Here is a 13,648-nt window from a genome sequence, read left to right on the forward strand (position 1 = left end):
TTTTGAAAACACCATTATTGCAATTGTTAATTTACTTTAGTGGCCACCATCTGCCCACCTTCTTTTATATATATATATATAATCAGTTTTACATTCTCCTTCTAGCCCACATGGTTACTTCAATGGTCAACAACCCAAAAAAAAGAAATTTCTTGGATCTCTCTACTAAAAGAATTATTGGGCTTCTCATTTAGTCAATTCTTTCCACCTCTAGAAAATTAAGAACCATGGCTTGAGAGATCAGATAGCATTCTGTGTTAACTGAGAGACAATTTTGATCATCTTCTTCAATTCTTGAGGTACTTGGTTTCAGTATGCAATGAAGACCTTAGCCTTTGTTGCTTGTTTCATAGTTTTCTCTACCATGATCTTGCTCAGAGTCATTTACCAAAATCACATGTTTGATCTAATTGGAGAATTCGCTAAAGCAAAGGTTGTTCGAGGAAAAGCAGACAATGCTACAAATTTTATTTTTGGTAAGATCTATTATTTTCTTGAGAAAGTGACAGAAACTTCTAGACTTGATTGTCCTAACATTTTTCTTACTCCACTTTTTAATTCACAGATTCAGTTTTTGATGAAGAATCTTGTTTAAGCAGATACCAATCTGTTATATATCGAAGAGATTCGCCTCACAAGCCTTCTCCATACCTTCTTTCAAAGCTACGCAATTACGAAATTCTTCACAAGAATTGTGGACCTTACACAGAATCCTACAATCAAACCATAAAAGCAATTAATTCTGCCAACATTTCAAGTCCTACGGAGTGCAATTACATAGTCTGGACACCGCTCGAAGGTTTAGGAAACAGGATACTAACTATGGCTTCAGCATTTCTCTACGCTCTCCTTACAAACAGAGTTTTGCTTGTAGAACATGAGACTGACATGGCTGATCTCTTCTGCGAGCCATTTCCAAATACTTCATGGTTGTTGCCTCAGGATTATCCCCTGAAGAGAGAATTCAAGAAACTCAATCTGAACTTTCCTAACAAATATGGAAACATGGTAAGGAATAACATTACTAATGTAAATAAAGTGTCATCTCCGCCATTTGCTTATCTTTTTCTAGCTTTCAACTGTGATGATTCTGATAAGCTTTTTTACTGTCAAGAACACCAAGATTTTCTTCAAAAAGTGCCTTGGTTGATTCTCAAATCAGACCAATACTTCATTCCATTTCTCTTCTTGATCCCGTCTTTCGAGCAAGAACTAGACAAGATGTTTCCTGATAAAGAAACTGTTTTCCATTTCTTGAGTAGGTATCTTTTTAACCCTTCAAATAAGGCATGGGGATTAATCACTAGGTTTTATCAGTCTTATTTAGCCAAAGCAGATCAAAGAATTGGTATGCAAATAAGAATATTTAACCCTAAAGCTAGTAGTTTCCAAATTGTGATGGATCAAATTTTAGCCTGTACAATGCAAGAAAACCTGTTACCAGAAGTAAACAAACAAGAACTCATATCGAAAAACCGAACATCAAACTCAAAAGCTATTCTAATAGCATCTTTATATACAGAATTCTATGAAAGTTTAAAGAACATGTATTGGACATTTCCAACTAGAAATGGAGAGGTAATTGAGGTCTGTCAGCCAAGCCATGAGAAGCATCAGCAATTTGGAGATAATATGCATAATTTGAAGGCATGGGTTGAAATGAACCTATTAAGTATGAGTGATGTGTTGGTTACTAGCTCTTGGTCAACTTTTGGGTATGTAGCTCAAGGGCTTGGAGGTTTAAAGCCATGGATTCTTTACAAGCCTGAGAATTGGAAGAAACCCAATCAAGCTTGCCGGCGAGTCATGTCGAAGGAACCTTGTTTCCATTTTCCGCCAACTCGTGATTGCAAGACGAAGGTGAAAGCTGATATGGGTATTATTGTTCCTCATATCATGCATTGTGAAGATGAACCTAGAGGACTCAAGCTTTTTAATGATGATTCTAATATTTTTAATTAGCGGTTATGTAATTGTTATTTAATTATCATTCATGTTCAATTTGTTGTGGAGAAATGAAAAGAATAATATTTTTTTCCATGATTTACTTTTGTTTTTTTGTTATTAATTTGATGTAGTAAAAATTAAAGAAAGAATTGGATTTAATATGATAGGAAAATATAGAAAAATATTTAATTATTCTGTGATAAAAAATAATAATTCATCAATTGTTTAATTAGAAATAGAGAAGATTAAGAAACTCTTTACTTTTCAAATTTTCACTTTTATTTAATAATAAATTAATCATTCATTTTATAAAATTAATACATATTGAAAATAAATGATTAAAAACTTATTAAAATAAATTAATCTTTTTTGTTGATTAAAAAATCAGTGAATCAAACCGCTCATTCCTTAGCCGAGCCACTGGTTCTATGTCTAGTTATGTGGAGTGGATATTGCTAACCCTCTAGCTTTTATTTATAATGTCATGCTTTTTTACCTTAACAATAATTAAACATTCTTTTCTTAAAAAAAAAAAAACTTAAAAAATATCAAAAATTAAAATTAAAAAAAAAATAAATTAGTCCCTAAATTATAGTCAAATTAATATATGAAAATTTTTATTTTAAAACCTATTACAAAGTCCATAATTTATGATTTTCTTTAACTTTTGAATTAAAATATTAATAAAATTATAATTTAATGATCTTATAGTTATTTTGACTATAATTTGAATTTGAGATCAATTTCAAGATACATTGATAGTCAAAAAAAAAAAAATTTTAAACGGAAAGACTAAAATGTTATCGAAAAGCGTAAATTAAGGACTTGGTAGTTACTTTTGTTTTTTTTTTAATCCTAACGTGTTAACTTGATTAATTCAGGGATGAATTTTAATTTTTGTCCTTTTCTGAAATTGGAACAAGATGGGTCAAACAATAAAATAGCTTTCTTGTCTATCAATGGGCTCCACGTTTTATTTTACACAAAAATACATTATTTCAGGGGGAAGCCTTGCATACTTGATCCAGAACCAGCTAAATAACTAAACTGTTCCGGTTCTTGAGGTTGATCTTAGATTCGAATTGCAGAGGTACGTCTTCTTTCCCAAAAACCCATTCTATATCAGTTAAAAAGATGTTATTTTCATACATATATTTCTGTATGATGTATCTTCATGGGCGCTATCGATCTCAAACTTAGAATCGCCATTTGAGTGGAAGCTACATGAATAATTGCATTCAAGATTCGGAAGGTTTTTTTTTTTTTTTTTTTTTTTTTTTTTTGGGGCGAGGGGTTGGGGGGTGGGGGGGGGGGGGGAGGAAGATTGAAGTTGATAACTTCATTTGTCTTTTTGATCATTGACTACTTAGTTTAGCTTATTCATCTAAAGATTCGAATTGATACCCATTATCATGTCTAATTGATTTCTTGGAATCTACTGTAAGTTGCAATTCTTGCAGTTTCACAACATCTTGTGACCAAGATTTTAAAGTTCAGATTTTATAGCCTCCATTAATGTATTCCAAACATGTGAATTCCATTATAAAAATCAATGAGAATGTGATTAATGAGGATTCCGTAGAAGCACTTGAATAATTATTAAACACCTCCTCTCCTTTTTCTTTTATTGGATTTAAGAATCCTTGCAGAAGGTAAGAGCTTAGTAAAATACAACTCCATATATGTAGTTCTTTCTCTTATACTACAGTTTTGCTGCATATACATATAGTAGATTGCACTTACATTTGTGTTCTAGTCTTCTGAAACAATTAATAATCACAGGTAAACAACTAGAAAATCATGGAAATCATTCGAGTTACAATGGAAAGATTGGAATTTGTATACAAAAGATTCACAACAATCTTAGTTGTGTGTTTCATAGCCTTGCCAGTGTTATTCATGATCTCAATGATGTCTCAAAACTCAAAATTTGATCTAAGTGCAGTCTTTGGGGTAAAAGTTCAAAATGCTATAGCATTAGGTAAGGTGAGAGACCAATGCTTAATTACATCTTAATTTTCAATCATTTCTGATGCATGTTATATATGCAAGCATTTACTTGTTGACCTAATTTCATTCTAATAAATTCATTTGCATTAGGTTAGGAATGGCTATATTAGTTTCCTAGTTCACAAAATACATTGGCTTCACTCTATTACAAGTGTGAATAATCAGTTCATTAAACTTCAACTGGGTGATGAAATGGCGTGTTATTCCATACTTGTTAACTGGTGCTTTGCTTTTCCTCTAATTTTCAGATTCAAAGTATGAGGCCTATCAGCCTACCAGCATTCCAGTTGATAAATTGGTTGATAACACTTTGGCTTATGGATTTGGTAAAGGATCAGGTTCAAGACATAAATCTATTTAAAAATGATAATTTAGTTAGTTTCCAATTTATTAACTACATTGGATTGACCACCATATACGTACAAACATCTTTGATTTGTCTTCTTATAAAACTTTATTTGGATGAATAAGAGGGATATTGTTGTTATTTTCTAATAGACTTTGTTTTTTCAAATTTTCAGAACCAAAATACGAGTCCTCTCAACCTAGCAGCACACTGGAAAGCAAACTGCTTAATAGAACTGTAGCTCCTAAATTTGGGAAATTATCAGGTCTGAGAAGTGAATCCATTTACATTGAATAACGTCTAAATTAGTTTCAAGTTCATAGACTACATCGCATGCACCATACTACATACAAATGTATCTAAATTGTCATCTCACGACACTTCAATTGGCTGTTGAAGCGGCTTAATCTTCTTTATTATTTAGTGATTTTTCTTTTTTTTCTTTCTTTTTTTTTTTTAATCAAAACTTTCAGATTCTGAATATGAGTCCTCTCTGCCAACCAGCATACCAGAACCAGATGACAAACAACTTAATGGAACTCTATCTTCCAGATTTATTGGTGTATCAGGTTCAAGAAATGAATTCACTTACATTTAATAATGATGAAGTTATTTTCTGGCTCTTGAAATGCATTGGATCCATCACACACAAATATAAATTTTTTAATTATCTTATCATAAAATTTCATGTGGATAATGCAGCTAATACCATTCTTTGTTTACACTAATTTGTGCTTTTTCACTCATAAAATTTACAGTTTCGGGAAACGAGTCCTCCCAGCCAACCAGCATATCCAATGACAACTTGCTTAATGGAACTTTGGGTCCCAAATTTGTAGACACATCAAGTTCAAGAAACAATTCCTTTCAATCTAAAAGCATGGATAAGGATAAATTGCTTGACGGACTAATCCTTCCTGGATTTGGTGAAAGATCCTGTTTAAGCAGGTACCAGTCAATCCTTTATCGCAGAATTTCACCCCATAAGCCCTCTCCCTTTCTCCTTTCAAAACTGCGTGATTATGAAGGTCTTCACAAACGCTGTGGACCTCATAGCATATCCTACAACAGAACCTTAAAGGTACTCAAATCTAGCCATGTAGGTATTACCAGAGAATGTAAATACATTGTATGGAGACCGGACAATGGATTGGGAAATAGGATGGCTAGCATGGCTTCATCATTTCTTTATGCTCTCCTCTCAAATCGAGTCCTGCTTGTTGATCATGGGACTGACATGGCTGATCTCTTTTGTGAGCCATTTCCAAATACATCATGGTTATTGCCTAAAGACTTTCCTCTCAGGAATCAATTTCATAATTCTCAACTGAGGTATGCTCATAGTTTGAGAGGCATGCTAGAAAAGGGTAGGATAAACAAATCAATGGAGGCAACACCACCATATCTATATCTTACTCTAAAAAAACGCGAGGATAATCTTGATAAACAAGTTTTTTACTGTGATCAAAGCCAAGTTCTCCTCCAAAAGGTCCCTTGGTTGATTCTGTTATCGGAGCAATATTTTGTCCCTTCTTTCTTCTTGATTCCATCTTTCAAAGAAGAGGTAAGCAAATTGTTCCCTGAAAAAGAAACTGTTTTCCATCACCTAGGTCGATATCTTTTCAATCCTTCAAATAGGGTATGGAGGCAGCTAATCACCAGGTTCTATGATGCGTACTTAGCCAAGGCAGATAAAAGGGTTGGCCTGCAAATAAGGGTATTCCATGCTAATGCTGCTCATATTCAAACTGTTATGGATCAAATATCAGAATGCACTGTAAAGAAAAAGCTTCTACCCAAAGTAGACACTACAAAATCTGCATCTTCCTCTACCAAGAACCAGAAACCATCAAAAGTCATTCTGGTAGCATCTTTATATTCCGAGTTCTACATGAATTTAAGTAATATGTATTTGGCTAAACCAGATTTGTCAGGGGAAGTCATTGGAGTTTACCAGCCAAGTCAAGAAGGGTATCAACACCGCGGAGATAATATACATAATATGAAGGCATGGGCTGAAATATATCTACTTAGTTTGTGTGATGTGTTGGTGACTAGTGCTTGGTCTACATTTGGGTATGTGGCTCAAAGTCTTGGAGGTTTAAAACCATGGATTTTGCAGAAGCCAAAGCTAGCAGGGCATGGAATATTCGTTCCGTGTAAACGAGCCACATCTATGGAGCCTTGTTTCCATTATCCTTTCAGTTATGATTGCAAGTCAAGGAACAATCTTGATGCTGCTGCTCTTGTTCCTTATATAAGGCAATGTGAGGACAGAGAGTTGGGGGTGAAGCTATTTAACGATCATCAAAAGTTGTAGGATGATTTCTTGGAAATAATGTATTCTAACTTGATTGATTTTAGCCTGCACAGATTAGGTAAATATAGTTTTATTACCACATTTAAATATTAATAATACTAATAATATATTTCATATTTCAATTATAATATATTTTTAAAAATTAATGTAAAGTCTACATTTTTATGAACATAACCAACCCTGAATCCATACAGGATAAGGATACAAGTGAAATAAAAATAAAAATAAAAATGTGGAAAATATATTAGATAAAACTGCTTAGTCATATTAATTAATTGTTTGCGTAGACAATACGATAATTACCTTATATACAAAAATGGCTGCAAGACGTTTAAATTATCCATGTTAAAAAACGAAACTGAGTTATTGCACTCTTTATTGAAGGAAAGGAATCATATTTATATAAAAATTGTAATCACTCTTTCCAACCGTTGGTTTTCCTGTTATCTTAGGTTTGAAGGTACGTTATGGCTTCTTCTCTAAAGTCAACCCTTCTCTTTCTGCAACTTAACTGTTAATTTAGTTTATTAACTGTTAAATTAAGAGATACAATACATGCAAGAGTATGTGTTAATTGCATTTTTGTGGTAAGATTTTTGCGCAAGTATTGTTTTTTTTTTTTTTTTTATGTGTGATGTAAGTATATAACCGGGAGGTGTAATCCCATCTTGCTGTAGAACGTAAATATTTTATGCGCCTGGGATTGAACCAGAAAGTATTGGTTTTTAACTCAAAATATTATGTTCATGTTATTGAATAAATTATGTAGATCTAAAGAATAAAGAGGAGTTTGTGTTTTGTTTTTCGAAAAAAGTCTTATAAACATTGAAGGAAAGAAATCTTACTGAGGAAACTTCTAATTAGCTTCTAATTTGCTTTCGTGGTGATAATGTAATTTATTAAGAAAATACATTATATGGAGAGTGCAATGTTTCCTTCGATTTATGATAATTTTTCCAGCTTTGAGAGGTTGATTATGGCAGAAGACTTTCAGAGTTCAAGGAGAAAGAAGATCTTACAAAATCCTAACTCGAAGTAGTAGTTGGGAAATGAGATTTTTTTTTTTCGACTTCCTGTCATGAAATATGCGTGCAAGTTATGTGCATAAACAAGTTCTTTAATCTCTATGTTTTTTCGCTTTAAGACTTGATATCATTTTCAGGTAAAAACATGGAAATCTTTAAAGTTACCAAAGAAAAATTGGGTTTTGATTCCAAGAGATTTACTGAAGTCCTGGTTATCTGCTTTATAGTTTTGACTGTTTCATTCATGGCATCAGTTATGTACCGAAACTCAACATTTGAGCTAAGTCAAGTCTTTAATGGAAATCTTGACAATCTTACAGATTTAACAGTTGGTAGGTAATCAATTTTCTTTTCTTGCACCTCCATTGTCAACCCTTGTAAATTTTAATCTTTTCCCTTTCTACAGATTCAAAAATCGATTCTTTTGGCTACCTGCTTAATGAGACTTTGGATCGTAAATTTGGGGAAGAATCAGATTCAAGAAATGTTTCCTCTGGTAAAGAAGTTCTCAATGGAAGTGCATTTCCAGGAGATATAAAAGAATCAGATTCAAGAAATGTTTCCTCTGGTAAAGAAGTGCTCAATGGAAGGGCAATTCCAGGAGTTACAAAAGAATCAGATTCAAGAAACATTTCCTCTCAGCCTAATAAGCTGACCAGTGATTTTAAATTTCTTCAAGGACTTTACTCCCCAGAATTAGATGAAAGATCCTGCTTAAGCAGATACCAATCTATCCTATATAGAAAACCTTCAACTCATAATCCCTCTCCTTATCTCCTTTCAAAGCTCCTTGAATACGAAGATCTTCACAAACTTTGTGGACCCTATACAAAAGCCTACAGCAAAGCCTCAAAAAGATTAAAATCTGGTACAAGAAGCACTAGTAGCAAGTGTAAATACATTATATGGGTACCTGCAAATGGATTAGGGAACAGAATAGTAAGTATGGCTGCAACTTTTCTTTATGCTCTTCTCACTAACCGAGTGCTACTGGTTGATCATGGAACTGACATGGCTGATCTCTTCTGCGAGCCATTTCCCAATACATCATGGTTATTGCCTAACAGCTTTCCTCTAAAGCAGCAATTTGGAGTTACGAAAATTAGGCATGCTCATGGTTTTGGAAGCATTGCAGTAAATATGTCAATCAAATCACAACCAACACATTTATATCTTAATCTTGATCATAGTGATTATGACCTCGATAAGAAGCTATTTTACTGCGATAAAGGTGAATCCCTGCTTGTAAAAGTTACTTGGTTGATTCTACTTTCAGATCAATATTTTGCTCCTAGTTTTTTCCTCAGTTCATCTTACAAGGAAGAGGTAAGTAAATTGTTTCCTGAGAAGGACACTATTTTCTTTCACTTAAGTCATTATCTTTTTAGTCCCTCAAATCAGGCTTGGGGTCTAATTACAAGGTTCTATGATGCATATCTTGCTAAGGCAGATAAAAGGGCTGGGCTCCAAGTGAGAGTATTCCAGGCTCAAACTACTACTTTTCAAATTGTTATGAATCAAATATTGGCATGTACTATGAATGAAAAAATCCTACCAGAAACACAGACAGAAGAAAGTGTAGATTCTGAATTCAGAAATAAGACATCAGAAGCAATTTTAGTAACATCTTTACATTCCGAGTTTTATGAAAATTTGAAGGATATGTATTGGACAAGATCAACTGTCACAGGTGAAGTGGTTGGGGTTTACCAGGCAAGTCATGAAGACTATCAACATTTTGGGGACAATAAGCATAATATGAAGGCATGGGTTGAAATGTATCTGCTAAGTATGAGTGATGTGCTGGTGACAAGTGGTTTTTCTACGTTTGGGTATGTTGCTCAAGGCTTAGGGGGTCTGAGACCATGGATTCTTTATAAGACAAATGGCAAGAAAATCCGAAATCCACCTTGTGTAAGAGACATTTCTATGGAGCCTTGCTTTCACGTTCCTAAAATTGACAATTGCCAAGATAAGGTGAAGATTGATGCTGGTGCTCTTTTACCCTATTTGAGACATTGTCAGGATCGGAAAGAGGGAGTGAAGCTGGTTACTTTTCCTGAAGGGCTCTAGCTCTTATTATTTTCAAAATAAAATGATTCACTTTGGATTTTAGCGTATCAGAATTTTCATATATGGCGTTAATTTCTGGTGTCTGTAAAGATTTTTTTTATTCACAAATTATATTTTAAGATTTTTCGAGTCTACCAAATTTTGTTTCGCATGGGTTCATTATATAAAAGCCTGTGTTCGTGTTTTATGTGATCCTACATCGGTGTTACTCCCGGAAGTCCAACAAGCAACAAGAAAATGCACAAAGTAACGAAAAATGAAAAGCTAATAGATGCATTTACGACTGAGAAAACAGAAATAACCATTAACATGCATCCAAACACCCACTAAACCAGCCTCATTGCTTCCATTCCTTCTCCGGTACCCCTAGCCCTAAGGAGAAGGAGAAGTAACAAACTGTCTAGGCAAACTAAATATGTCCTTCCCTGCAAAAGGCGATGTCCACTCGTGCAAACCAGCAGAAGATGACGTTTCTTTAGTAGCCCCAGCGTCCCGTAACCCTGATATGCAGGAACTATTCATACTGTTCATTCTTGTGCCGGAACTGTTCCTCAATAATGAGGAAAGCCCCAGCCACAACCCGCTTGGTTTGGATGATAACATATTATTATCCAAAGTCCAATCTATACTGTTATAGTCAAACTCTGGCATCACTCCTGTATTCCAATCCACATGTGCCGAAGAGCCTAACGTTCCTGAACCCCAACCAGAAAATAGACCGAGGGAAGATGGAGCTGCAAGTGGAGGTGAAGATGCACTCACTACACCGTATGAACTCTGGGGCTCATAAGGAACTGCATGTGCAGGAGACTTACTCATTGCATTCCATGAACTTCTGAATCCTGCTGATGCAGAATCTATCGGGCCATTAAACAAGTTCGGGCTCTCTTTATAAGAAGCTGGATGATAGAACTGCTCTGAGTTCTGATTCACCAAACCAAGGCTTCCACTGCTCTGATTTGGAACTAATGACCTTACATTTTCAACACCTGGTCCGTTATTTGAATACCATCCAGCTGTTACAGAAGGTGAGGCACTTATGCTAGGGACTTGATTTTGTTTGGCATTTATAGATTGGCGACGCTGCATCATAACTATTGGTTCCCTCAGTATATGCTGATGATTTTTCCCTTCATTTCCAGAAACACCAAGCCTGACCTCCAATTTGGCTGATTGAGGTGTCACCTGTCCAGGGGATGCCATACCTAATGAAAAAGAAGGGCTTGTTCCAGTAGCAGTCCACCTCTTATCTGCCAGCGATCTGGACTGATTCAGAGGCTGCAAGCTTCTATTCCCAGGTTCTGAATACATTGGCAGTGCAATTGATGTTTTGGCATAGTTAAAATCCTGCTCATTTCTTCTCTGTTGTATTGTAATTGACGATGACAGGGGCTTTTCATGCGTTCTCTTCAAATCATTGGCATCAGTAACCTCTTCAGAAGTTAGTGGAGTGGCAGGTTGTTCCAGCTTTTGTGCTTGTAAGATCTCTTCTGCCTTCAACAGATCACCCTCACAAGCAACAATTGCTCTTTCAACCTCCTGCTTTGAGCATTTGTACCTCACCTCTAATACTGATATCTGAGCAAGCTCCTCACTAATGTCAATTTTTAAGTTACTGCTGGTTCCAAGTTTAGAGTCCTTATTGCGGGCTTCCTCTTCATTCCCTTCAAAAAGCCAGTTAACTGATTCTTCTACCCTGCCCTCATTCAACACAAGGGCCAATGTTGCTCGTTCATGAGAAAACCCCATTGCCACAAGCTGCTCTGAAAGGGCTTCTAATTTTCTCGACATCAGATACCCACTGCAACGCTCATGCAACTCTTGTGCCCGCCTCTCTTTCTGGCGCTGGTGCTTCTTCTCATTCTTCAGACGAATCTTCTCTCGCCTGTCATTTTCTAAACCAGGCACGGTTTCCTGCCGAGTAGAACTGGTTGTCTTATCTTTTGGATCTTCTGACTCGCCAGAGCAACTACCATTGTTTGACACTGAATCATATTCGGATACAGTTCCATGTGGACTACTGGAATGTTCATCTGTGTCATCTATATTTCTGAAACGACCATTGTCATGGAAATGAGGGGAAGAGGTGGCTGATGGTATCTCTAGGGTATGAAATGTCCCAGAAATTGGATTATAAGCACTTGCAGGAGTACCACTTGCAGTATTGGTAGATCCAGAAGATTTGTCAGATGCCTTCTGTTCCTTGGCAGCCCTTGCAGACGCCTTATCTTTAGACTTGGTCTTGGACTTTGATGCTGGAGACATTTTCTGGAATTATGAAACGTTCCTACAGAAGAACAAAATGAAAATCAACGTTTGCTGCATGACACAAAAGCATAGTACTATAAAAGCAGAAGCATCTGGAAGATGCATCAAAAAAATAATGAGAGCACATTAAAAACCACACCTCCCGTATTGGTGGCATGAAACCAGATCATCATAGCTTTACCCATCTCATCCAAACTATCAGGGAGGAGCAGATAATACATTTGGAAAAATAACATAATATTCTAATGCAGTGAAATCGAGAAAAGAACCATCTAACAACACAAGCCAATAAAGCAAAAAAAGTATCATTAAAACTATTGTATAATGACGAGGAGAACAATGCTGCTCCAATATATTTATATTATTATCACAAACATCACATCATCATGATTATTCAGATCAACCCATAATCAGTTACAGCCTATTTTGGCCAACCACACAAAGAAAAAACATGAATAAATTTCACATAAAAACAACAGAGAAATTAGATGTGACATTACGTTACATCAGATTCAAAGCAAAGAAACCTGTAACTGAAGAAATATTTAAAAGAGAACACTGAAAAAATTTAAGCAAAATCAGATAAACAAATAATTTCTACGATGCATTCTGTCCTAACCAAATCAAACTCCATGACTGAAAATGTAATTAAACAAATAAATATATGCAATGCATAGACAACTAAACAACAAAAAAAACATTCCAAAAGAATTTATCAGCTAAAAATTATGTTGGGGAAAGAACAAAAAAACAAGGATCGAATTTTTATGTCTGCATCCCATGCATAACATCCAATCCAACCAATCTCAAACATTTCCTCCCACCTAAGAGTAAAAATTATGAATCTTGAAAAAAAATAAATGACTCGATATAAATCGATTGTGTTCATATAACACAGCACATTCATCATTCGAAATCAAAACCCACTTAAGAAATCAACTTCCAAATAACAAAAGAATTCATTAAAATCTTTAATCACCATAAAGAAAACGGAGCTAAAGCCCTAAAAAAAGAAAAGAAAATACCTTTAGATCTCTCAAAATCTAATACAGCCCACTAAAACCAAACACAGATCAAGAAACAAGCTTAGACCCTAAATGAAATTGAGACTCCAACCAAAAAGAAGAAGAGAAAGAAGATTGAAAATGGCAATCGCATTCAACAATAATTATAATGAAAACCACTAAAGAAAAAACGAAAGAGAAACACAGATCTGAAACCAAAGAACGAACCTAAAATCGAACAGATCGATAACTTCTAGGAATTGTTTGCTGTTTAACAAAGGGTTTCTGAAAACTTGTCGTCGATTACGATAAATCGCCGCTTGTTTTTGCGTTATACGTTGAAGCTTTTTTCTCTCTGTACTTTTCACGTTCTAGTAACTATATTTCTCTCTCTAAATTTTGTATTTCGCTTTATTGCTCCTTATCGTGCGCGAGGTTTATTATTAGTGTACATTTAAATGTAGGATTTGAGTTCCGCCTTTTTATTTTTTTCGCCTAAATTAAGGATCAGAAAGAGCTGTCTTTTCCTGTTCTTTTTTTTTTTTAGTTAATTATTTATTTATTTTTGTGTTTTTTGTTCGAAGGGATTTGTTTTTGTGTTTAGATTTTATTTTTACTTTCATAATAATAATAATAATAATAATAATAATAATAA

At 34.8% G+C, this 13,648-nt stretch overlaps 4 protein-coding genes across 6 annotated transcripts; 3 read left to right on the forward strand and 1 right to left on the reverse strand.

The window, feature by feature from the left end:
• The first annotated feature begins 118 nt into the window (after positions 1 to 118).
• On the forward strand, positions 119 to 2,010 carry LOC105631650 (galactoside 2-alpha-L-fucosyltransferase). The gene is made up of 2 exons (XM_012213830.4): positions 119 to 476; positions 566 to 2,010. Exons 1-2 carry the CDS (start codon positions 320 to 322, stop codon positions 1,960 to 1,962), a joined length of 1,554 nt encoding a protein of 517 aa, XP_012069220.2. The 5' UTR covers positions 119 to 319; the 3' UTR covers positions 1,963 to 2,010.
• An 897-nt stretch (positions 2,011 to 2,907) lies between these two features.
• On the forward strand, positions 2,908 to 6,745 carry LOC105631277 (putative fucosyltransferase 8). Of its 3 annotated transcripts, XM_089716273.1 has the most exons (7): positions 2,908 to 3,037; positions 3,730 to 3,928; positions 4,206 to 4,295; positions 4,479 to 4,568; positions 4,777 to 4,872; positions 5,062 to 5,251; positions 5,399 to 6,745. In XM_089716273.1, exons 2-7 carry the CDS (start codon positions 3,748 to 3,750, stop codon positions 6,621 to 6,623), a joined length of 1,872 nt encoding a protein of 623 aa, XP_089572399.1. In that variant the 5' UTR covers positions 2,908 to 3,037; positions 3,730 to 3,747; the 3' UTR covers positions 6,624 to 6,745. The 3 variants fall into 3 exon arrangements, with proteins under 3 accessions (XP_089572399.1, XP_012068737.1, XP_012068738.1); XM_012213347.4 differs by having other exon boundaries at positions 5,062 to 6,745; XM_012213348.4 differs by having other exon boundaries at positions 4,206 to 4,283; positions 5,062 to 6,745.
• Positions 6,746 to 7,319: 574 nt separating this feature from the next.
• LOC105631649 (putative fucosyltransferase 7) lies at positions 7,320 to 9,836 on the forward strand. The gene is made up of 2 exons (XM_089724590.1): positions 7,320 to 7,980; positions 8,055 to 9,836. The coding sequence occupies exons 1-2, from the start codon at positions 7,794 to 7,796 to the stop codon at positions 9,719 to 9,721; spliced, it is 1,854 nt and encodes a 617-aa protein (XP_089580716.1). The 5' UTR covers positions 7,320 to 7,793; the 3' UTR covers positions 9,722 to 9,836.
• A 132-nt stretch (positions 9,837 to 9,968) lies between these two features.
• Positions 9,969 to 13,424, reverse strand: LOC105631276 (uncharacterized). The gene is made up of 2 exons (XM_012213346.4): positions 13,222 to 13,424; positions 9,969 to 12,008 (listed from the first exon to the last, which is right to left on the reverse strand). The coding sequence occupies exon 2, from the start codon at positions 11,984 to 11,986 to the stop codon at positions 10,094 to 10,096; it is 1,893 nt and encodes a 630-aa protein (XP_012068736.1). The 5' UTR covers positions 11,987 to 12,008; positions 13,222 to 13,424; the 3' UTR covers positions 9,969 to 10,093.
• Between the last annotated feature and the right edge of the window lie 224 nt (positions 13,425 to 13,648).

Source organism: Jatropha curcas, chromosome 1, assembly GCF_041381405.1.
Source record: "Jatropha curcas cultivar XTBG-Jc1 chromosome 1, XTBG_Jcur_1.0, whole genome shotgun sequence".
NCBI lineage: Eukaryota > Viridiplantae > Streptophyta > Magnoliopsida > Malpighiales > Euphorbiaceae > Jatropha > Jatropha curcas.

What these genes read in the sequence shown, in the direction of transcription:
- LOC105631276 (XM_012213346.4), bottom strand. Translation starts at nt 11,986, where the DNA reads ATGTCTCCAGCATCAAAGTCCAAGACCAAGTCTAAAGATAAGGCGTCT.
- LOC105631650 (XM_012213830.4), top strand. Translation starts at nt 320, where the DNA reads ATGAAGACCTTAGCCTTTGTTGCTTGTTTCATAGTTTTCTCTACCATG. An exon ending in TGCTACAAATTTTATTTTTG is followed by an intron (nt 477 to 565) that starts GTAAGATCTATT and finishes TTTAATTCACAG; the next exon opens with ATTCAGTTTTTGATGAAGAA.
- LOC105631277 (XM_012213347.4), top strand. Translation starts at nt 3,748, where the DNA reads ATGGAAATCATTCGAGTTACAATGGAAAGATTGGAATTTGTATACAAA. An exon ending in TGGATTTGGTAAAGGATCAG is followed by an intron (nt 4,296 to 4,478) that starts GTTCAAGACATA and finishes TCAAATTTTCAG; the next exon opens with AACCAAAATACGAGTCCTCT. An exon ending in CAGATTTATTGGTGTATCAG is followed by an intron (nt 4,873 to 5,061) that starts GTTCAAGAAATG and finishes TAAAATTTACAG; the next exon opens with TTTCGGGAAACGAGTCCTCC.
- LOC105631649 (XM_089724590.1), top strand. Translation starts at nt 7,794, where the DNA reads ATGGAAATCTTTAAAGTTACCAAAGAAAAATTGGGTTTTGATTCCAAG. An exon ending in TCTTACAGATTTAACAGTTG is followed by an intron (nt 7,981 to 8,054) that starts GTAGGTAATCAA and finishes CCCTTTCTACAG; the next exon opens with ATTCAAAAATCGATTCTTTT.